Genomic DNA, 23,704 nt, shown 5'->3' on the forward strand with positions numbered 1-23,704 from the left:
CTCTCGCACACACGGGGGACTTCGCAGCCGGTGTGTGGTGGGCTTCAGACGGACTAGTCACGCAAAATTGCGATTATGCAACAGTTCAATTCAGTTCAGTGCAACAACTCAATGTCATTGTAAGGAAGATTTCCGAGCAATAAAATATTTTTTTTTATTATACTTTCACCTAGTATGACGCAAAAGGTTACCTGAAAACCACTAGCCTTTAGTGCGCTAGCCACTCAGCTCGGCTAGATGCTAGGTCACGTCAGAGCCTGAGATATAGTCACGTGTCGTTTGAAACTGTTTTCATTCAGACCACGTGATATACCTTATCAGCAATGTTAATCTCGGGCTGTGACACTCCCCCTTTAAGAAATTAGTCAATCTACCTTTAAACCAGACACTGCTCCAAAATGAAGCGATACCTAGGTACCATGCTACTCTTTCACCAATGATTACTTTTAGTCCCATACTGCAGAATAACTGAGTAAAGTTAATAGACTGAACTATTTCGACTACCATTTTCACCATCGGCTACTTTAGACCCACATTTAGATACAGGACTGTACATAACTGTATTTTAAATATTTTCTTAAACATAATTCTCCCTCCTCATATGACGTACCTGAAGAGCCACTCGGTCAACTGAGGAACTGCATGTCTGCAATGTTTTTCTCGCGCACGGCGCCGCTCTCACGTGTCCATTGTCCTTTCTGTCCCCTATCCAACACATATTCACTCATCTCCCCCCTTCCAGACACTATGTAATATGAAATATCACATAATGACTGGAAAGAAAAATATGAACTCCTGTGCAGCTACAGGCCGATCGAAACGCAACACGTGAGCTTGCAGATCTGCTCCGTATGAAGAATGAATGACGTCCCCCTGTCGGGTCGCCGTCTGCGAGCGTCGATGTGATGAATAGCACCGTGCCGTCCTCCCGCCGCACGCCGTGATGAATGCATCCGATCGCCGCTTGTTCGCTGCTTGTAGTAGGCCCATTTCCCCGCCTGTGACCGCCGCTTCTCCCCGCCGAGATGTGAAGAGAGGTCCCCCGCCGACGCGCTGTAGAAGGCCGCTCCGTCAGTGCACCGCATATGTGCCGTCCTCCACTCCAATCGCTGAAGAGAAGATTGCTTTGTCCCGCCGCGGACCGAACCGTTCGCCGAAAAAAATCAAAACTCAACGCCGTTTTCGCCAAAAATAGACAGAATCGACCCACTGGGTCCACTAGGTTTGCGGTGCCTGCAATGGGAATTTCCCACCACAATGGCACATTTTATTCAGGCTCCATCTGTCCTGTAGTTTCTCCCTTTACACTGACTATAATTCTAATCTATTTGAGACAGAAACGGCTGAGCAAACGGCAGGCTTGTAGGCTGTAGTCAAAGGCACCGGACGGTCAGCTGAATGAAAACACCAGGCAGAGAGAGATGAACTGAAGTGTAGAGTAGAGTCATTTTATTGCAACCGAGACCAAGACAGACCAAGACAGAGAGCTTCGCCATTGTCCCTGAGCCTGGAGCTCAGGGACTCCCTCGTACTGAACCGCTGCCGCGGCCAGTTTAAGCCTCCCCACATTCTATTTTACAGGCATTTATATACAGTTACATACACATTGAGCCAGACTGGCCATTTGGCCCCTCCCTGGTACTGTAGGCCTTGATCAATTGTTCTTCTCGCATGTTAAAATCTTTAGGTGTGACCCAGGATCTGACTTTAAACATGTGAACAGGCCACCAACACCTTGACTCTAAATAACAAAGACAGGCCTCTGCTAGAACTGCCTTGCATATTAAGCCAGTTCCCACCAAATACAACAGTTTGAGTGGGATATTGCATAGAATTATTGATCCTAGATACGACAAAACCTAATTTGCACTTGATTGCTCCAAATTAAGCTGTTAAATTGTGTTAATAGTTGTTATTGTTCCTGGATCTTCATTTATGTTGCTGTTACATTGTGTGTAACATAAGAAAAACAGAAAACACCTCTGACTTGTTTGCCTTTACTTGTGACTGCACAACCATTATTTATGCTAAGTTTACTTGCAATTAATCAACACATTGGTCAAAAAATAAATCATCGTGAAACACTTTCATGTAGATGTACTGATGTATGTATCAGCCTCTATTTAATCAGATTGACGTTCAGGGCTTCATGTAGTAAAACTATTTACACATAGACCGCAAGGGAGCAGTTTGAATCCATTGTGTACAACCTTGTGAAAGTTTACATCCTTTGAGCACCTGAAAGCTTTTCTACTCACATATATGGTTTCTCTCTGGTGTGAATTTTCTGGTGCGTTTTAAGGTTGGACATTTGAGAGAAGTGTTGTCCACACTGATCACATCCTTAGGGTTTCTCTCCAGTGTGAATTCTCTGGTGCTTTTTAAGGCTGAACATTTCAGAAAAGTGTTGTCCACCCACCCCTGCACTAAATAGTAGGAAGTCATCACACATTGACTTGTAAACTATTCTACATTATTATTATTATGAAGTTGCTTTATTATCTAGAATACAGTTTTCTGGTTTCACAGGACTGGTGTTGTTTTGTACAGAATATCATAAAATGACTGATTAGCCCACATACAAGACAGTGAAGACTTGTACACCAATGTATCAGGGAAAAAAAGCTACAATTAAATTAGTAATGTTTTTGCATTTACTCAAATCAGCAAGGAATGCACAAGTCCAATACTTTACAGCAGAGGAAACAAGAAATTAGATTGAAAATCACATTCATAGCAAGTGGAAATATTTCAAACATGATTTTTTCCCCCTGCTATTTTACCATTTGACCCAAGTTACACCAATTTGTTGTTGATGTGTGTGTGGGCGGGGCGGGGGCTATTTGGCTATGCTATTGAGATGCAATTCAGTCCATTAACTCATTGAGAATTAAGTAGTGATTTACATATAGATGTGTGTATGGGACAGTAGCCTATAATGTGTGAAATGAGTCACTAAGTACTAGAAGTTAAAATTATATGGTTTAATTGTGATCAATATGCAATAAAGACCTACATGTCACTAACTTAGTAGCCTACTAGAAGTTAAAATGATATGGTTTGTGATCAATATGCAATAAAGGCCTACATACTTAGACCTAGAAACCCCATTCCAACCTATTTAGGTTCATCTTACGTAGTGGACATGTTTGCCTGAAAAGGAATCTTTGAAATGTTTCATAGAAATAGGCCTATAGTGCTTTCAAATTTGATAGATTTAAAATGGGGCTCAATGGCAGATATTGGCACATCAAAAAATCAATTTCACCTAGAAACTCCATTCACACTAGTATGACGCAAAAGGTTACCTCAAAACCACTAGCCTTTAGTGCGCTAGCCACTCAGCTCGGCTAGATGCTAGGTCACGTCAGAGCCTGAGATATAGTCACGTGTCGTTTGAAACTGTTTTCATTCAGACCACGTGATATACCTTATCAGCAATGTTAATCTCGGGCTGTGACACTCCCCCTTTAAGAAATTAGTCAATCTACCTTTAAACCAGACACTGCTCCAAAATGAAGCGATACCTAGGTACCATGCTACTCTTTCACCAATGATTACTTTTAGTCCCATACTGCAGAATAACTGAGTAAAGTTAATAGACTGAACTATTTCGACTACCATTTTCACCATCGGCTACTTTAGACCCACATTTAGATACAGGACTGTACATAACTGTATTTTAAATATTTTCTTAAACATAATTCTCCCTCCTCATATGACGTACCTGAAGAGCCACTCGGTCAACTGAGGAACTGCATGTCTGCAATGTTTTTCTCGCGCACCGCGCCGCTCTCACGTGTCCATTGTCCTTTCTGTCCCCTATCCAACACATATTCACTCATCTCCCCCCTTCCAGACACTATGTAATATGAAATATCACATAATGACTGGAAAGAAAAATATGAACTCCTGTGCAGCTACAGGCCGATCGAAACGCAACACGTGAGCTTGCAGATCTGCTCCGTATGAAGAATGAATGACGTCCCCCTGTCGGGTCGCCGTCTGCGAGCGTCGATGTGATGAATAGCACCGTGCCGTCCTCCCGCCGCACGCCGTGATGAATGCATCCGATCGCAGCTTGTTCGCTGCTTGTAGTAGGCCCATTTCCCCGCCTGTGACCGCCGCTTCTCCCCGCCGAGATGTGAAGAGAGGTCCCCCGCCGACGCGCTGTAGAAGGCCGCTCCGTCAGTGCACCGCATATGTGCCGTCCTCCACTCCAATCGCTGAAGATCGCTAAGTTTCAGCAAGGAATGCACAAGTCCAATACTTTACAGCAGAGGAAACAAGAAATTAGATTGAAAATCACATTCATAGCAAGTGGAAATATTTCAAACATGATTTTTTCCCCCTGTCAATCTACCCCCCTGCTATTTTACCATTTGACCCAAGTTACACCAATTTGTTGTTGATGTGTGTGTGGGCGGGGCGGGGGCTATTTGGCTATGCTATTGAGATGCAATTCAGTCCATTAACTCATTGAGAATTAAGTAGTGATTTACATATAGATGTGTGTATGGGACAGTAGCCTATAATGTGTGAAATTAGTCACTAAGTACTAGAAGTTAAAATTATATGGTTTAATTGTGATCAATATGCAATAAAGACCTACATGTCACTAACTTAGTAGCCTACTAGAAGTTAAAATGATATGGTTTGTGATCAATATGCAATAAAGGCCTACATACTTAGACCTAGAAACCCCATTCCAACCTATTTAGGTTCATCTTACGTACAGTGGACATGTTTGCCTGAAAAGGAATCTTTGAAATGTTTCATAGAAATAGGCCTATAGTGCTTTCAAATTTGATAGATTTAAAATGGGGCTCAATGGCAGATATTGGCACATCAAAAAATCAATTTCACCTAGAAACTCCATTCACACTTTATATAATTCAGCTTACTGTGGAGAAATGCTGAAACTTTTTTACTTTTAAATGTTTTGAAGTTTCTGAGTTATTTAACTTAAACGCCCAATGCATTCTTAATGGCAATAGCAAACAAACTTTGGCATGCTACTAGTCCTACATACTTACACCTAGAAACCATTCCAACCTATATAGGTTCATCTTATGGTGAACATGTTTGCCTGAAAAGGAATCTTTGAAATGTTTCATAGTTTTAGAAATATAGTGCTTTCACATTTGAGAAATGTATAATGGGGCTCAATGGCAGATCTTGGCACGTCAAAAAAGCACTTTCTCCTAGAAACTCCATTCACAGTTTTTATAATTCAGCTTACTGTGGAGACACATGCCGGAACTTTTTTACTTTGAAATGTTTTGTAGTTTCTGAGTTATTTAACTTTTTAAATACAAACGTTTCAAAGGTTCCCCTTCCATGACCATCATCATCCATCACCATTCTATCATCTCAGAAATGTTTGACATCTGAAACATTTTCTAAATATGAATTTAAGCACATGCTACTTGTGTCTCATTTTAATTCAGTCATGCTAGTGTTAATGGCTCCATGTTTACAATGTTACAGGTCAACCACAGCTCAGTGGGTAAAGTGACTGCCTCATAAGCACAATGTCAGAGGTATGGGTCCCCAGCAGGTAAAAACTGCTGGATGCTAACTTGCAACTTAACTAGACAAAACAAACTAGGGGCTTTTTATGAGGCTGAATCCATTCAAAGTATTAGTTTTGCAACAAAAAAAAACACACTCCTTGGGATATAAACGTTCATAGGCACTTGCCCAAATGTGCTGAAAGATGGCTATGGCTGTTTTAACCCAATGAGACATTTCTTGGTTCTATGGACTATCAAGTGGACTATCAACAGAGAATTGAGGAGAAAATAAATCATAGTAGGCCTACAGAAAATGACTCCTAAACTCACTGGGTCAGTCCTTTCAGATCTCTTACATTAGTTGTTCACATTTTACACTGGTTAATGTGGAAAATCAGGCAAAATGAAAGCTTTGCTGCCACCATGTGGTGACAACGGACAATCGCAGAATGCATCAACAGTGATATGCGCTTACCTTATGTTATTTTTTTGGTCATTTTTATTAGGCCTAATTCCGCAAGGACTTTTCATTCTATCCTTAGACCAAGTCCCCCCAGAACCAATGATTCACCAGGATGGCTTAATTCTGCACTTAATATAATTTATATTTTTGGAAATCTCTATGGGAAAAATGAATGGAGTCAATTTGAGTGGAAGCACATAATGGCTGCCACTGCTATGCTCTACTATTTGCACACATTTCAACCAAATTGAATACAAAATGAATTAAATAACACAGCATGGTGATAAAACAACCCAACGTTTTATTATTGTACAAATTGCAATTTAACAGATCAGAACATATTCCACTTGCTGAGAAATAATAGTAATTCCTCTGTTAAAACAGTGTTCAGTTTTAGTCATTTTAGAAAAATATGATCTTTGAACATAATTGTCGTTAGAAACTCAGTTGAGATTATTTACATACAACATACGATAATTGGATGTCTTATACAAAGCTGACCGGAGTCCCCCAGGGGCCTGTACTAGTCTCTCCCTCATTTTCACCACCCCTCTCTACACTAAATATCTTTGCAGAAAATAGTCGAAAAGCTTTATAGATCAGTGGTTCTCAAAGTGGGGTCAAAATGTTGAATAATTTAGATTTCTTTCTTTTACACAATCATCTTCAAAGATCTTTGAAGTCTTCTCTTTGGGGGGTCCGCGGCTATATAAATATCAATTTGGGGGTCCTTGACGTGAAAAAGTGTTGAGAAAAACTTTTTGGAGATTTTGGTTTGGGGACCACAAGTGGTCCTTGATTGGAACATGGGTTCCAGGTGGTCCCAATGTAGCTAAATTATGTAATGTTGATATACTACACAATTAGAGAATGTGTACAATAATTGCTATTTTTGATTGCCTGATTGAGTGTTTGCCTGTTATCTCTCCTAATGGTACCAACATCAATACAGCATGGAATTGTGGACAAAATCATATCTGAAAAAAATAATAAAAATATAATAGAGCTTGATATGAAAAAGGCTGAAAACCACTGATATAACAGAAGCAATATGATGAGAGGCAACTGGGTGTGAGTTTTGGGACATTAAACAGCATTAACAAATACAAATAAAACATTTGATTAACAATCCAAAAAAACGCTCCTCACAGAACACACACTTCCTGTTGGAACAGACATGTTACTGTCCAATGAAGTGATATTTTAATATTACTTGTGTCGACAGCTTTCCTTTGTCAGTCTCTACACGGAACAGAACTTTCCTGTCTCTCTACACGGAACTGAACCGTCTGAAATTAATCATCCGATAACTAAAAGAAACCTTAAAAGATAATATATATAATATAAAATAAAAAGGCAAACAATCATAAAATGTGGACTTTCCTATATTGGGGAAATTAATTTGTTCAGTATGTCCAGCGCTGACGTGTATTATTCTTCAAATGTCACTTTGTAACAAATTGTCTCGCTAGTGTACCGTCTGTATATTGTGAAAATAATATACGAGTACACACGATTCACATCGACGATCCATAATGGATTCACATGGATCCACATCGCCTCCTGGGAAACCGCACCGCGTTCATAACTTTGTTATGTCATTTCAGCTGAATGTTGCGTCGCTAACTCTCGTGAGTCCGAATCATTGAATGGTTGTGTCGTTTTACTGTTGCTTTGGCAAAACATGCCGATAAATGATCAATCTATACGCTATTCCTTTCCATCGTCACAAAGCGATGTGACAAGAGGAGAGCACAAGATAACTGTGGTTAATTATAAATGTATGTGATTAATTGTCAACACGTCCGTTAGATGTGTTGAAGAATGATGTCCTTTTCATTACCGTGTGTGTGTGTGTACACATGTCACAGTGTGATTGGAAAAGGTGCACTCGGTTTCACCGAGGTTGAGGATGACTTGCGCCAAGAGAGGCACCGGATGACATATGTATCGAGGGACACACACACACACACACACACACACACACACACACACACACACACACACACGCACACACGCACACACGTCATCAGAATACTTGTGTTTTTCCAACAGAAGATTAAGTGTGTTTGAAAATGCTCATGTTAAACATTAGTCCACTTCCAACATTTCACTCGTCTGCCTGCCTGTCAGAGACTCTGTCTCTCTGACACAACGTCCTGCAGGCGTTTTAGCAACACGTCGGGGCCGCCTGTCCCTCCCACGCCCGTCCCTCCCCCGTTCTCGGGACACGCCCTCTTGCTGGGCGATTGGCAGTCCGGCGGTGACGTCATCGGTGACATCATTACGTCTCCGTCCAAGGTGAACGCCCTCTTCCTGCTCACGCAGCCCTGGCGAATCATCCTGTTGATGTCCGTCAACTCCTGTGTGAAAATAATAATAATTATACCGTCAACTCTTGTGTGAAAATAATTCATATATACCGTCAACTCTTGTGTGAAAAAAATATATATATATAACTGATTAACATCTTGAACGCTGGCATGCCTGCATCTGCCCCCAAAAACAGCAGATCTACAAGCAATGTGACACATTGTGAGCTTGTATGTAGATCTTCAATTCTTTGACGGAGAGATTTTGTAGACGGGGAAAAAAGCGTAGACCAAGTACAGCAAAGAAGAAGAGGGTTCAAATCTTATAGACATAGAGCGGTAGACGCCTCCTTCGGTTCTGGGGGGCGAGTGAGTACTCCAGTGAGCGCACGTTGGTGCTTCACTAGTCTCGCGTGGCCAGACTGACTATATAGAGGCAACAGTCTGGCCACATGCGACTGACTAGTGCTTCACAGAAGCTTCGGCGGGCGTCACAGAGCGGACGCCCGGGTCCGTCTGACGCGCCACCGGAAAAGTACTGGATAATGTGATTGGCCAGTATAGTCACTTGAGTGACAGTGTGACGGCATGGCGAAACCCATTTATTTTATATACTATATGGTTCAAATGGTGTGTGTGTGTGTGTGTGTGTGTGTGTGTGTGTGTGAGAGAGAGAGTGTGCTCGCACGCGTGCGCTCACCTTAGAGGGGCTCCCGTTGATCCTGTAGGTGTAGGAGGAGCCCCCCGGGGTGGTCATGTGACCCGGGGCGATCATGTGACGACTCGGGGAGGACTTGTGAGGAGAGACGTACAGAGAGTGTCTCTGAGACACGCGGCGGGGCGAGAGAGGCTGAGACCGGAACGACGGGAAGGGCGAGAGAGCAGGGGCGTCCATCTGAGAGAGAGAGAGAGAGAGAGAGAGGGCGGGACGGGACAGACACAGACATACAGACAGAGACAGAGACACAGACAGACAGACAGACAGACATTATTATATTATAAAGAAAGAAAGAATTTGTAATTCTATTATGCATGTAATGTGCATGTCATCACCTGTACACCAGAAAATATGGTTGGACAATATGGTTGGAAAAAAAAAAATTAAGAAAAAAAGGGAGAGACGTCTTAACGCCCGTGGCATCCATTACAAAGACGGCAATAAGACGGGATAACGTCCCTGGCACTTAAAACAGTGGGACGCAATAAAACAAATGACCTCTGCATCCACGGCATGCACTACTGTAGTTTATTTTGCTAGCTATAGTTACAATAACCGTTTCTTCTTCTGTTTTCCACATGAACATAAACATAAACATAAAATGAAATGGGAGTTAAAAGCTGCAATTTGTAAAAAAAAAAAAAAGGCAACATTTTCATACTGAAAGTCGTTGAAGTGGGACTCATAAAATGTCCCAGGGACTCTAAAAGACCAACCCTGCATCCCTGGGACTCATTACATTGAAAACCTACTTACATCACTGAATGAACAAGCAGGCCCCATCTCAGTTCCGTGCATAAAGTGTGATGTGATGCCTCTTGGAACTATGACTGGTGGCCTTCTGTTGGCACTGTTTCTTTATTGTCTATGTACTGTCTGTGTGATCTGTTTGTTTGCATGTTTTATGTATATCCTGATGACTGCTGTGCACAAAACAAATTTCCGAAAGGACAAATAAAGTATCTATCTATCTATCACTGAACGTCGTCAGTGAGAAAGGGGGCATTTACATGCGTCTATATGTTCATTCTATTCAAATTCCCTGAACCGATATAGAGTTCCTCTGCTAGACACTTCTTTTCAGTAGCAAAGCAGTACAATTAGCATTAGGCTAATCAGTCAATAAAACCTGCAGGGGAAAACATGCATTTTCAGAAAACGTTCGGGAAAGGATCAGGAAAGTGTGAAGAGTTGGAACGGGGCGATAGACCCTCCCTCCTACGTCCAGCTTGTAGTGTGTGTGCTAACACAAACTTTGTCCTACACAAACATTGAAGACGAAGGTGAGGACGCAAATTCTGATTGGCCGGAATGAGCTAAAGTATGATGATAAGATATCCCCTCACTTCACACGGGTGTGTTTTTTTTTACAATCTATTCTATGTTAGAAACTTTGTGTTTTTTTTGTAAATTAGTGTCCTACTTGATCACACTACACTACAGCGTCACACAAAAGCTTAAAAAGTACCAGATCTACAAGCCAGGAACATGGTGTGAAGCGGCGCCTTTCTAGCTTGTAGATCTGCTGCTTTTGCGTTTGAATCAGGAAAAATAACAGTTTTTGACGTCACGTGTATGTGTGTCCAGTGTGTGTTTGTGCGCGTGTGTGTACCTTGGTATCCATGATAATGCATCTCAGTGTGTGTGTGTGTGTGTGTGTGTGTGTGTGTGCACCTGCCTTGTTGTCCTGTGTGTGTGTACCTTGTTGTCCAGTATGTGTGTGTGTGTGTGTGTGTGTGTGTGTGTGCACCTTGGTAACGTGTGTGTGTGTGTGTGTGTGTGTGTGTGTGTGTGTGTGTGTGTGTGTGTGTGTGTGTGTGTGTGTGCACACGTGCACGTACCTTGTTATCCATGGTAACATATCTCAGGGCGAAGCTCTTCATCTTGAGGACAAAAACGGAGTTGTAGAACTGGATGAGGTCGCCGCGCTCTTCCTCTCCCGATTGGCCACAAGCAGCCCCGCCGCCCTCACCCTGATTGGCCTTTTCTGCAGCTGAGGATTCAGATTAATGATAATAAAATAATGTTAAAATCAATTAATATATATATCTATCTACACCCCCCACATGGGGTTCCACACCCACGCAGGGAGTGCAGTGCCCGGTGGTCGAGTCGGTCGAACGCACGGTTGTCCAGAACCGCCACAAAAGGCCTATATCCCATTCTGACCTGAGATCAGATTCATACGAGGTTTCCACTGGACACACACTGGTCTGATTAACCCATTCTGACCTGAGATCAGATTCTAAAAATGTCAGTCGTTTTTCGATTTTTCAAAAATAGCAGACCTACAAGCTCGTAGGGCGCCACTCGGCGGCCAGATCTCTTTGTAGTAAGCCGATATACAAGCGCACAATGTGACACGCTGTGAGCTTGTAGATCTGCTATTTTCACCCAATCTCTCAGACCCAGAAAAAGGGACTGATATGAAGCATATTTAGCCGAAATGCGTTGCTAAATGAGTTTCTAAATCCAGCTCTGGATCTCATCTTTGGGCCACCGACCAAACGTTCATGCACTTTCCTCCATCCGGCCCTATAAGTTGACTCAAATGCTGATGTAAGGGCTTTATATTGTGTTTGCCGTCACACAGGCTACAACAGTGCGCCCTTTTACCTGCAGAAATGTACCAGAGTTAATCCAACTCCGACAGTGTTAATGACTCGGAGAATTGACTCCGAGAGTGTTGTCGACTCTCCAGATAATGTTCTGAAAAAATGTCACTTTAGATTGAGCTCAGTTCAAGTGTAGAAAGCAACATGGAGTGTATTTTAAAAAATAAATACATTTCAGGTACAGAAAGTTGACATCATCGCTCAGCAGGCATGGACACAACCGTGTTCAATGAAAAATGTCCGTCTACCTACGACGTTTTTTTTTTCACTGATGAAAACTAAATAAAAAACAAAACCATGAAGTCTCCTCTTCTCTCACACCAACTAACATCATGTCCTCTGTCTGTCTCCTCTTCTCTCACACCACCTAACATCATGTCCTCTCTCTGTCCTCTTCTCTCACACCAGCTAATATCATGTCCTCTGTCTGTCTCCTCTTCTCTCACACCAGCTAACATCATGTCCTCTTTCACTACATCCATGAACCATCTCTTTGGTCCAATCTCAACATCCTTCTACCGATATGCTCACTATCCCTCCTCTGTACATGTCCAAACCAGTCTCAGTCTGGCCTTAGTGGTGTGTGCGTGCGTGTGTGTGTGTGTGTCCGCTCACTTACATTCGGCTCCTGAAGCAGGATCCACCTCCATGTTTTCATCTGACGTTTGTTCTCTGCTCTCTCTTCGACGAAGCAGAACACTACGATATACCTACACACACACACACACACACACACACACACACACACACACACACACACACACACACACACAAAATGGTGAGTCCATAAATCTTAAAAAATCTGGATCAGACCCCCCCCCCCCCCCAAAAAAAAAAAACATGCATGGATTCAAACGAAGCCATACTGCCAGGTGAAGAAATTGCGTGTCACTTAGTTTAGATTGAGCTCAGTTCAAGTGTAGAAAGCAACATGCGTGTATTTTAAATAAATACACTTCAGGTACAGAAAGTTGACATCATCGCTCAGACAGACAGAGTTACAAATAACAGCGTCTTCGCCATATGTGGCGGCTACCGATGGTAGAACACGTTGAACAGAATTTGGCAAAAACATTTCTTTCTTCTTTCTTTTAAACCTCTTAACAGTTTGAGGGCCGCCAATTGTTTAATCCAGTGTTAAACCGCGCGTAAAACACTATACCCGGCATTTGTTTAATGCGTTTAATTTGCCGTTTTAAAATAATTTAAAAGAAACAGCAGATTTATCCGGGACCTGATGACGAGGCCGTCACGTTATGACGACGAAACCCGGAAATCAAGTCATCATCTGGGCTGCTAGGGCTTCTGGGAAATTGAGCCCAATGCAAGTGAACGGGGGTTGTTTGGACTACAACTTGCTCTGCACTGTGGTTTCGTTCTGCATTGTCATGGCCGCAGGCTCGTCTCTTCATAACAAACCATCGAACCATTTTTCGCCGGATTTTCATGGTTGAAAGCTGCAAAGCGTATGCTCCAAAGGTAATAAAACTATCTCGGCAGCGTAGAATATTTTATTAAAATATGGGTAAAGCGTTTTATGGAGTCAAACTCTTAAAGACCTATAGCTCTGTGATGGTATGAAGAAGCGACTGCTATTTAATGATTTAAAGGAGAAATCCTAACTACTAAGTGCAAGCTAGCGATGGGCTGATTCATCATGGGTACATGTGTTTTGGTGTGGATTTCTCCTTTCAATCATAAAACGATCCTGAAGCAGGACAACATCTGGTGGATTACATGTAGCAGACAGACAGACAGGACAACATCTGGTGTGTGTGTGTGTGTGTGTGTGTACATGCTCACATGGCTGCTGGCTTGTGGTTGGCTGCGGTAACACTTCATAATGTCCTGGAAGGTGTGTGTCTCTTTGGCGATCTGAATGAAAGAGTTTAATATGTCATAATATGTCAACATTACAGTGTGTTTACCGCGGACATAAAAGTAAAACGCACACACTCTGTATTCATATTAACGTGATTTCCATCAATGTCTCTCACTGACTAAGACGTCTTTTTAGTATTTTGTTGATACATTTTAGGTTTTTATTGATTCATTTTTAGGTTTTAATTGATAACGTTTCCGATCACTCTTCAACACATTGAATTCCGTTCATTGGTTCAATATATATATATATTTTTTTAAATATATTTTTTATCCCACGATTTTGTAACCCATTTTTCACCCCTGTGTCAATGATCTAATGTGATCCTGGGCTCTACACACCCTCCACCAACCTAGTCCCCATATATGGGGGACAAGGGGAGAGCAACGGACTTGAACTCATGCTTCCTTCATAAGTTGCTCCTTTACACCTAACAGGGGGGAGTTTCCCTGGTTGGACGTAGCGCGTGGAAGGAACACGTTATTCCAACCAGTTCCTTTCCCCTCCATCAGGTGCCCCGGCTGGCCAGGGGGAGGCAGTTTAGTGACCAGGATTACTGCATATTTTTTTGTGAGGGTACCTACCCTAGGGGACACGGGGAGAACATGCAAACTCCACACAGAAAGGCCCTTTCGCCAACCCCGCCTTCGGGTATGGGCACTGATGACGCGGAGGAGGAAACACGCCGCCAGCACCCACAGCGTCCCGAGCGGGAATCGAACCCAGGACCTTCTAGCTGTGAGGAGGAGACAGCACTACCAACTGTGCCACCGTGCCCCTGGTTCAATATTTGTAACACCCAAACACAGATGTAAAAACTGCACAGACATAAACAAATTAAATAATCGAAAAATGTAGATACTTGGTTTCTGCCCGACAGCGACGAAATATGACAGTTCTTTTTTTTTGGTATTTCTTTTGCCTTGGATATAATTTAACCCATTTTGGGCGGGGACCCGTTTTGGTGTTAGCATTATGCTATGCTTTAGCTGTTGAAAAATAGCAGATCTACAAGCTCATAGCGCGCCCCCAAGTGGCGTGCTACGAGCTTGTAGGTCTGCTTTTTTTTCTTTTTATCGACAGAAAACTGTCAGGATGTGTAGAAGACATTTGTTTTAATCTGATCTCAGGTCAGAATGGGACAATAATAACCTTGGAGATGATGTAGACGTTACAGAGCAGTATCTGATCTCAGGTCAGAATGGGACGATAATATAACCTTGGAGATGATGTAGACGCTACAGAGCAGTATCTGATCTCAGGTCAGAATGGGACAATAATAACCTTGGAGATGATTGTAGACGCTACAGAGCAGCATCTGATCTCAGGTCAGAATGGGACAATAATAACCTTGGAGATGATGTAGACGCTACAGAGCAGTATCTGATCTCAGGTCAGAATGGGACAATAATAACCTTGGAGATGACGTAGTCGCCACAGAGCAGTATCTGATCTCAGGTCAGAATGGGACAATAACAACCTTGGAGATGATTGTAGACGCTACAGAGCAGTATCTGATCTCAGGTCAGAATGGGACAATAACAACCTTGGAGATGATGTAGACGCTACAGAGCAGTATCTGATCTCAGGTCAGAATTGGACAATAACAACCTCGGAGATGATTGTAGACGCTACAGAGCAGTATCTGTTCTCAGGTCAGAATGGGACGATAACAACCTTGGAGATGATTGTAGACGCTACAGAGCAGTATCTGATCTCAGGTCAGAATGGGACAATAACAACCTTGGAGATGATTGTAGATGCTACAGAGCAGTATCTGATCTCAGGTCAGAATGGGACAATAACAACCTTGGAGATGATTGTAGACGCTACAGAGCAGTATCTGATCTCAGGTCAGAATGGGACGATAACAACCTTGGAGATGATGTAGACGCTACAGAGCAGTATCTGATCTCAGGTCAGAATGGGACGATAACAACCTTGGAGATGATGTAGACGCTACAGAGCAGTATCTGATCTCAGGTCAGAATGGGACAATAACAACCTTGGAGATGATGTAGACCAGGGGTGCCCATTACGTTGATCGCGGTCGACCAGTCGATCGCAAGCGCTGCGCAGGTAGACCGCTTGGCCCAGACATGAAAAAAAAAAAAAATATCCACGCCTCGGGCAGGCGGCGGCGGCTTTAAAACCCCCCACAATGCAGTGCCTTGTTTTCAAGTGTGGGGAACGCTCTATGGGGGAACGTCGGGTCTGTTCTGTTGTTAAACAAACACATTAAAAGGATATCTATCCATCATTGTTCATATAGCAAGATGCGTGCGGCAAAGAAGCCTAAAACATATCACTTCCATGCAGAGTGGGAAAAAGATTATTTTTTCACGATGTCACATTCCAAGTCCAACTGCGTTTGCCTTACTCGAGCCCATCGCTACATTCATGTGCTTCCCATTCAGAAGCTGATGTTGATTCCATTGCCTCGAAACACTTTTTAACATGAACTCTTCTGCGTTGAATGAGATCATGGCACTGCAGGCTGACATACAGTTAAAGTTGTGTGCCCACGATGGAGAGTTTTGGAGCTTACTCGTGGAGGAAAAGTATCCAAACATCAGGACTTGTGCAGCCTCGCTCACAGCGTTATTTGGCTCCACATATTTATGTGAATCAGCGTTTTCCCACATGAAGATAATTAAGTCCAAATATCGTTCCACATTGACGGACGATCATTTGGAGGCCTGTTTAAGACTAGCTGTCAGCAGTGACTGTCCGGATTACGCAGCGCTGACGGACTCCATTCAGTGCAAGGCTGCAAGCAGTCATCTGATTAAAGGGATAGTTCAGATTTTTTTTTAACTTAAATTGTATGAAATACTTTCCATTAATATAGTGGTTGCAACTGTATTAATTGATTGCCAGAGTCCTGTGGTGGGAGTTATGCTCTGGTTGAGTTGAGTGGTGCATTATTCCTTCATGTGATTGTGTATGCTTTTTATGTGTGATACTTTTAATATTTGTAACATTTTATGAGCAATATGTTATTACAAATTGAAATTGATTGACGTTATTACAAAGAGTAACTTTAACAAAAAATCTCTTCTTTGCAAGGTGGGGTAACTGAAAAGGTAAATAAATAGAATTGATTTTGAAACAGTCCTAATGCCTTAATGCATGGGTGTCAAAGTCAAGGCCCGCGGGCCAAATGTGGCCCGCCATGTCATTTAATGTGGCCCGCCTGCCTCAAGCAAAAAAAAAGTGTTTTTTTTTTTTTTTTAATAGCCAAAATATAGGCTTATAAGTAAGCCTGCATGATATATCGAACATGTACCTTCATCAGAGTGGAGAATATAAGTATAAATCAAGTTGAGCAAAGCCACTCTTCTCTGCCCCTCTCTCTAACAGACACAGTTAACGATTGCTTGTTAAGTGCCTGCCAGACAAACAATCAGATGAAATGAAGGCAGGTGTAGAGTAGAGTGTAGACTAGTGAACTGAACATGTTCTCTTTATATCAAGTACTTCATACCAGCCCCTTATGAAACTACTTCTCCCCAAATCCAAATGGATTTCATTTTCCATCCTGAATGGCAGTAACTAGCATACAATGAGAACTGAGAAGATCTCCACAAAGGTTTACTCATCAAAACTGATTATATAACTGTAACCATCAAAGCATGCACTCAACATAATCGTTATGTGACCATGGCATGTGCATAATATAAAATCTTATACGTTTTATCTGATATTGATTAATATGGGGGGTGGGTTCAATTAATCGATTATTAAGCGGCAGAGCTGTCGACTATTCAATTTGGCTGATGTTCACTTTGTGGCATCCCTACAAGTTACAACAAGTGAGTAAGTGACTATCTCTCTTCCATACTGGTGTGTGGCGTCTCTTGCGTGATATGATGAAGTAGAACGGTGCCGTGCACATTATAGGGACAAAGTTGTGTGTGTGTGTGTGTGTGTGTGTGTGAATGTGTGAAGACCCATCTTCTCTTTCTGTCATAGTGACATTGTCCTGCATCAGATCATGTCCAAATCAGGTTCTCCAATCTCCAGTAGCCTCTTCAGTTTTTTGAAGATTTTTTGAGTGGTGCGGAGGTGTGTGTGGCTGGCTGGGTCTGAGCACTATGTGTGTGGCTTGCTGGCTGGCTGGGTCTGAGCACTATGTGTGTGGCTTGCTGGCTGGCTGGGTCTGAGCACTATGTGTGTGGCTGGCTGGCTCTGAGCACTATGTATGTGGCTTGCTGGCTGGCTGGGTCTGAGCACTGTGTGTGGCTGGCTGGCTGGCTGGCTGGGTCTGAGCATAGATAGATAGATAGATATTATAGCAGTGACTGACTGAAGGGCCTCCCACACCGTCTGCGAACGCCGCGCGTCAAAACAGCCGCCTCCATCATTTTCAATGAACCTATCGCACACCGGCGGCGTCCGACGTGCGCTGACACGCCGCGTCGGACGGAGCCGGTGTGTGTTGGGCTTGAGACATCGAGCGTGCGTCCGCAACTGGTTGTGGCCCCCATCAAGTGACCTTTTGACCAATGCGGCCCTCGCCCCAAATGAGTTTGACACCCCTGCCTTAATGTTATTTATTTTTAGTATTTTAAGCAATGGGATAATATTTTTTTGGTTGGTAGATCACCTTGAGCTGGCAATTTTAAAAGTAGACCTCAAGTCAAAAAAGTGTGGGCACCCCTGATGTAGACACTACAGAGCAGTATCTGATCTCAGGTCAGAATGGGACGATAATAACCTTGGAGATGATGTAGACGCTACAGAGCAGTATCTGGTCCAGGTGTCGGTCCTTCATCAGGTCCGTGCAGTGGACCACGGCGTGCTCCAGACACGTCCAGATCTTCCCCCGGAGCTCAGAGGAGATGTCCAGCTTCACGCACAGGTCTCTGAGACGCACCGAGGCCAGGTGGTACACCTGGACACGCACACACAGACACAGACACACACACACACACACACACACACACACACACACACACACACACACACATACAGACACACACACACACTGAATGGTTGGGCCAACTTGGGGGCATGACGATATGGTGAATTGTTAGTCCATAAATCTCAGACCCCCCCCCCCCCCCCCCAAATACATGCATGGATTAACCCATTCTGAACTGAGATCAGATTCTAAAAATGTCTTCTACATCCTGACAGTAAAAGAAATAGCAGACCTACAAGCTCGTAGCGCGCCACCAGCTTGTAGATCTGCCATTTTTCAATAGCTAAAGCATAACGTAATGCTAACACCAAAACGGGTTCCCGACCAAAATGGTTTAAAGCCAGGTGAAGAAAGTGCGTGTCACTTAGTTTAGATTGAGCTCAGTTCAAGTGTAGAAAGCAACATAGAGTGTATTTTAAATAAATACACTTCAGGTACAGAAAGTTGACATCATCGCTCAGACAGACAGGCAGAGATAGGCAGACAGACAGACAGACAGACAGACAGACACCCGTCTTACCTTCCTGAAGAACAGAGAGAGAGACCCGGTGCGTCGAGGCTTCTGGCTTCCAGGCGGGGGCTCGGAGGCCACGGGGGGGGGCGGGCGGCTTGGGGAGGGGAGGACCGGGCGGCTGGGCGAGGTCAGCAGGAACTGGGCCGTGATAGGTCCAGAGGGGTCACATGGGCCCGGCTGAACCTGGATCAGAGTAAAGGTACCGTCGTTCTTTATGCCTGGGGAGAGAGAGAGAGAGAGAGAGAGAGAGAGATGTTTAGTTTAGTGGACGCTGTAGTGGGATAGTGTGTACTATGTTTAGTTTAGTGTACGTTGTAGTGGGATAGATAGATAGAGTTTTTATTAAAGTGTCCTACATCATAAGATGCCCAGCCCGCACGGGCTTACAAGACACTCACAAAATTGTACATATATAATAATACATATACACAATAGACACTAGTTACTCATGGTTACATCGTTCTCCAACGTAACTGCCATGCTTTCTCTATACATTTTCCAAAAACAAAAACTTCATTATACTGAACAACCAATTTAACATAAAACACTCAGTCATCCAAAACAGATCTGGGTTCTTATCCTGATTTTTTTCAAATAAAACGTTTCTTAAATCATGGTATAGTTGGACAATAGAAAACAAAATTAAACTCATCCTCTACAACTCCCAGGTCACAGAGAGCACACAGTCGCTGCTCCTCAGGAGAACACCAGTATATCTGCCAACCTCAACTGCCAGAGGTAAAGCACCAGATCTTAACTGGGCACAGAGGGACCTCTGTCCTCTTTTTAAATTAAATGCAACATAAGCGAAACCATACAGCCAGGTGAAGACATTGCGTGTCACTTAGTTTAGATTGAGCTCAGTTCAAGTGTAGAAAGCAACATAGTGTATTTTAAATAAATACACTTCAGGTACAGAAAGTTGACATCATCGCTCAGACAGACAGGCAGAGATAGGCAGGCAGGCCGACAGGCAGACAGACAGACAGACTTACCTTCCTGAAAATGAAACTCTTTTTAAATTAAATGCAACATAAGGTTCAGTCATGTAGTCCTCTTTAAATTGAATATAACTTCTTAATTTCGCCTTCTTCACAATGTCCAGACCTCTCTTAGGATTACATCTTTTATTCCAATTAAATATAATTTTTGTAAGCCTCTCTCCTGGCAGTTGGGTAAGGCGATTCCATAACCTGATCATCTCACATCTCTGCCTTGTCAGGCAGCTTTCCCAACCTGTGTCACCTTCAATGGCCAACTTAGTGGTATACTTATGCACCCCGAGAAAACACCTCAACGCTCTACTCTGAATGTTTTTACATTCGGTAGCCTCCTCAAAGCGATAGTGTGTACTATGTTTAGTTTAGTGGACGCTGTAGTGGGATAGTGTGTACTATGTTTAGTTTAGTGGACGCTGCAGTGGGATAGTGTGTACTATGTTTAGTTTAGTGTACGTTGTAGTGGGATAGTGTGTACTATGTTTAGTTTAGTGGACGTTGTAGTGGGATAGTGTGTACTATGTTTAGTTTAGTGGACGTTGTAGTGGGATAGTGTGTACTATGTTTAGTTTAGTGGACGCTGCAGTGGGATAGTGTGTACTATGTTTAGTTTAGTGTACGCTGTAGTGGGATAGTGTGTACTATGTTTAGTTTAGTGGACGTTGTAGTGGGATAGTGTGTACTATGTTTAGTTTAGTGGACGTTGTAGTGGGATAGTGTGTACTATGTTTAGTTTAGTGGACGTTGTAGTGGGATAGTGTGTACTATGTTTAGTTTAGTGGACGCTGTAGTGGGATAGTGTGTACTATGTTTAGTTTAGTGGACGTTGTAGTGGGATAGTGTGTACTATGTTTAGTTTAGTGGACGTTGTAGTGGGACAGTGTGTACTATGTTTAGTTTAGTGGACGCTGCAGTGGGATAGTGTGTACTATGTTTAGTTTAGTGTACGTTGTAGTGGGATAGTGTGTACTATGTTTAGTTTAGTGGACGTTGTAGTGGGATAGTGTGTACTATGTTTAGTTTAGTGGACGTTGTAGTGGGATAGTGTGTACTATGTTTAGTTTAGTGGACGTTGTAGTGTGGGATAGTGTGTACTATGTTTAGTTTAGTGGACGCTGTAGTGGGATAGTGTGTACTATGTTTAGTTTAGTGGACGTTGTAGTGGGATAGTGTGTACTATGTTTAGTTTAGTGGACGTTGTAGTGGGACAGTGTGTACTATGTTTAGTTTAGTGGACGCTGCAGTGGGATAGTGTGTACTATGTTTAGTTTAGTGTACGTTGTAGTGGGATAGTGTGTACTATGTTTAGTTTAGTGGACGTTGTAGTGGGATAGTGTGTACTATGTTTAGTTTAGTGGACGTTGTAGTGGGATAGTGTGTACTATGTTTAGTTTAGTGGACGTTGTAGTGTGGGATAGTGTGTACTATGTTTAGTTTAGTGGACGTTGTAGTGGGATAGTGTGTACTATGTTTAGTTTAGTGGACGTTGTAGTGTGGGATAGTGTGTACTATGTTTAGTTTAGTGGACGTTGTAGTGGGATAGTGTGTACTATGTTTAGTTTAGTGGACGTTGTAGTGTGGGATAGTGTGTACTATGTTTAGTTTAGTGGACGTTGTAGTGGGATAGTGTGTACTATGTTTAGTTTAGTGGACGTTGTAGTGTGGGATAGTGTGTACTATGTTTAGTTTAGTGGACGTTGTAGTGGGATAGTGTGTACTATGTTTAGTTTAGTGGACGTTGTAGTGTGGGATAGTGTGTACTATGTTTAGTTTAGTGGACGTTGTAGTGGGATAGTGTGTACTATGTTTAGTTTAGTGGACGTTGTAGTGTGGGATAGTGTGTACTATGTTTAGTTTAGTGGACGTTGTAGTGGGATAGTGTGTACTATGTTTAGTTTAGTGGACGTTGTAGTGTGGGATAGTGTGTACTATGTTTAGTTTAGTGGACGTTGTAGTGGGATAGTGTGTACTATGTTTAGTTTAGTGGACGTTGTAGTGTGGGATAGTGTGTACTATGTTTAGTTTAGTGGATGTTGTAGTGGGATAGTGTGTACTATGTTTAGTTTAGTGGACGTTGTAGTGTGGGATAGTGTGTACTATGTTTAGTTTAGTGGACGTTGTAGTGGGATAGTGTGTACTATGTTTAGTTTAGTGGACGTTGTAGTGTGGGATAGTGTGTACTATGTTTAGTTTAGTGGACGTTGTAGTGGGATAGTGTGTACTATGTTTAGTTTAGTGGACGTTGTAGTGTGGGATAGTGTGTACTATGTTTAGTTTAGTGGACGTTGTAGTGGGATAGTGTGTACTATGTTTAGTTTAGTGGACGTTGTAGTGTGGGATAGTGTGTACTATGTTTAGTTTAGTGGACGTTGTAGTGGGATAGTGTGTACTATGTTTAGTTTAGTGGACGTTGTAGTGGGATAGTGTGTACTATGTTTAGTTTAGTGGACGTTGTAGTGTGGGATAGTGTGTACTATGTTTAGTTTAGTGGACGTTGTAGTGGGATAGTGTGTACTATGTTTAGTTTAGTGGACGTTGTAGTGTGGGATAGTGTGTACTATGTTTAGTTTAGTGGACGTTGTAGTGGGATAGTGTGTACTATGTTTAGTTTAGTGGACGTTGTAGTGGGATAGTGTGTACTATGTTTAGTTTAGTGGACGTTGTAGTGGGATAGTGTGTACTATGTTTAGTTTAGTGGACGCTGCAGTGGGATAGTGTGTACTATGTTTAGTTTAGTGGACGTTGTAGTGGGATAGTGTGTACTATGTTTAGTTTAGTGGACGTTGTAGTGGGATAGTGTGTACTATGTTTAGTTTAGTGGACGTTGTAGTGGGATAGTGTGTACTATGTTTAGTTTAGTGGACGCTGCAGTGGGATAGTGTGTACTATGTTTAGTTTAGTGGACGTTGTAGTGGGATAGTGTGTACTATGTTTAGTTTAGTGGACGCTGCAGTGGGATAGTGTGTACTATGTTTAGTTTAGTGGACGTTGTAGTGGGATAGTGTGTACTATGTTTAGTTTAGTGGACGTTGTAGTGGGATAGTGTGTACTATGTTTAGTTTAGTGGACGTTGTAGTGGGATAGTGTGTACTATGTTTAGTTTAGTGGACGTTGTAGTGGGATAGTGTGTACTATGTTTAGTTTAGTGGACGTTGTAGTGGGATAGTGTGTACTATGTTTAGTTTAGTGGACGTTGTAGTGGGATAGTGTGTACTATGTTTAGTTTAGTGGACGTTGTAGTGGGATAGTGTGTACTATGTTTAGTTTAGTGGACGTTGTAGTGGGATATATGTGTTTAGATGGTTTCTATTTATATCAGTGAAAATTTGCACGACTGTAAAGACGAAACGGAAGTGGGGTGGAGGCCCCACTTCCGTTTTACATTTTACTCATGATCAGAGCTTCCGTTGCTCCAGACTGTATGACGGTGGTATTAGAAAATTGCGAGAGGCAACAGTCTAGCAGCGTGAGACTACCTTAAGTTGCAGTGGGATACGTTAGTGTGTACTATGTTTAGTGTGTAGTTGGCAGTGTTTAGCATAGTGCACTTTGTTACCTTGCAGTGGGATACAGTAGCGTGTACTATGTGTACTGTGTAGTTGGCAGTGTTTAGCGTAGCGTACTCTGTTACCTTGCAGTGGGATACACTAGTGTGTACTATGTTTAGTGTGTAGTCGGCAGTGTTTAGCGTAGTGTACTTGGTTACCTTGCAGTGGGATACAGTAGTGTGTACTATGTCTAGTGTGTAGTTGGCAGTGT

General features: G+C 42.6%; 1 protein-coding gene across 3 annotated transcripts in view; it reads right to left on the reverse strand.

The window, feature by feature from the left end:
* Positions 1 to 7,645: 7,645 nt before the first annotated feature.
* Positions 7,646 to 23,704, reverse strand: part of rbl1 (retinoblastoma-like 1 (p107)) — a 44,170-nt gene continuing 28,111 nt past the window's right edge. For all 3 annotated transcript variants that reach the window (XM_080780702.1, XM_080780701.1, XM_080780703.1), the window contains exons 17-23: positions 18,954 to 19,165; positions 18,227 to 18,403; positions 13,428 to 13,499; positions 12,244 to 12,334; positions 10,851 to 11,002; positions 8,992 to 9,186; positions 7,646 to 8,342 (exon numbers count right to left, since the gene is read on the reverse strand). In XM_080780702.1, coding sequence (XP_080636828.1) covers positions 8,109 to 8,342; positions 8,992 to 9,186; positions 10,851 to 11,002; positions 12,244 to 12,334; positions 13,428 to 13,499; positions 18,227 to 18,403; positions 18,954 to 19,165 — 1,133 coding nt within the window. In that variant the 3' untranslated portion in view covers positions 7,646 to 8,108. The remainder of the gene's footprint in view (positions 8,343 to 8,991; positions 9,187 to 10,850; positions 11,003 to 12,243; positions 12,335 to 13,427; positions 13,500 to 18,226; positions 18,404 to 18,953; positions 19,166 to 23,704) is intronic.

Source organism: Protomyctophum bolini (genome assembly GCF_963924005.1).
Source record: "Protomyctophum bolini genome assembly, chromosome: 2".
NCBI classification, from domain to species: Eukaryota; Metazoa; Chordata; class Actinopteri; order Myctophiformes; family Myctophidae; genus Protomyctophum; species Protomyctophum bolini.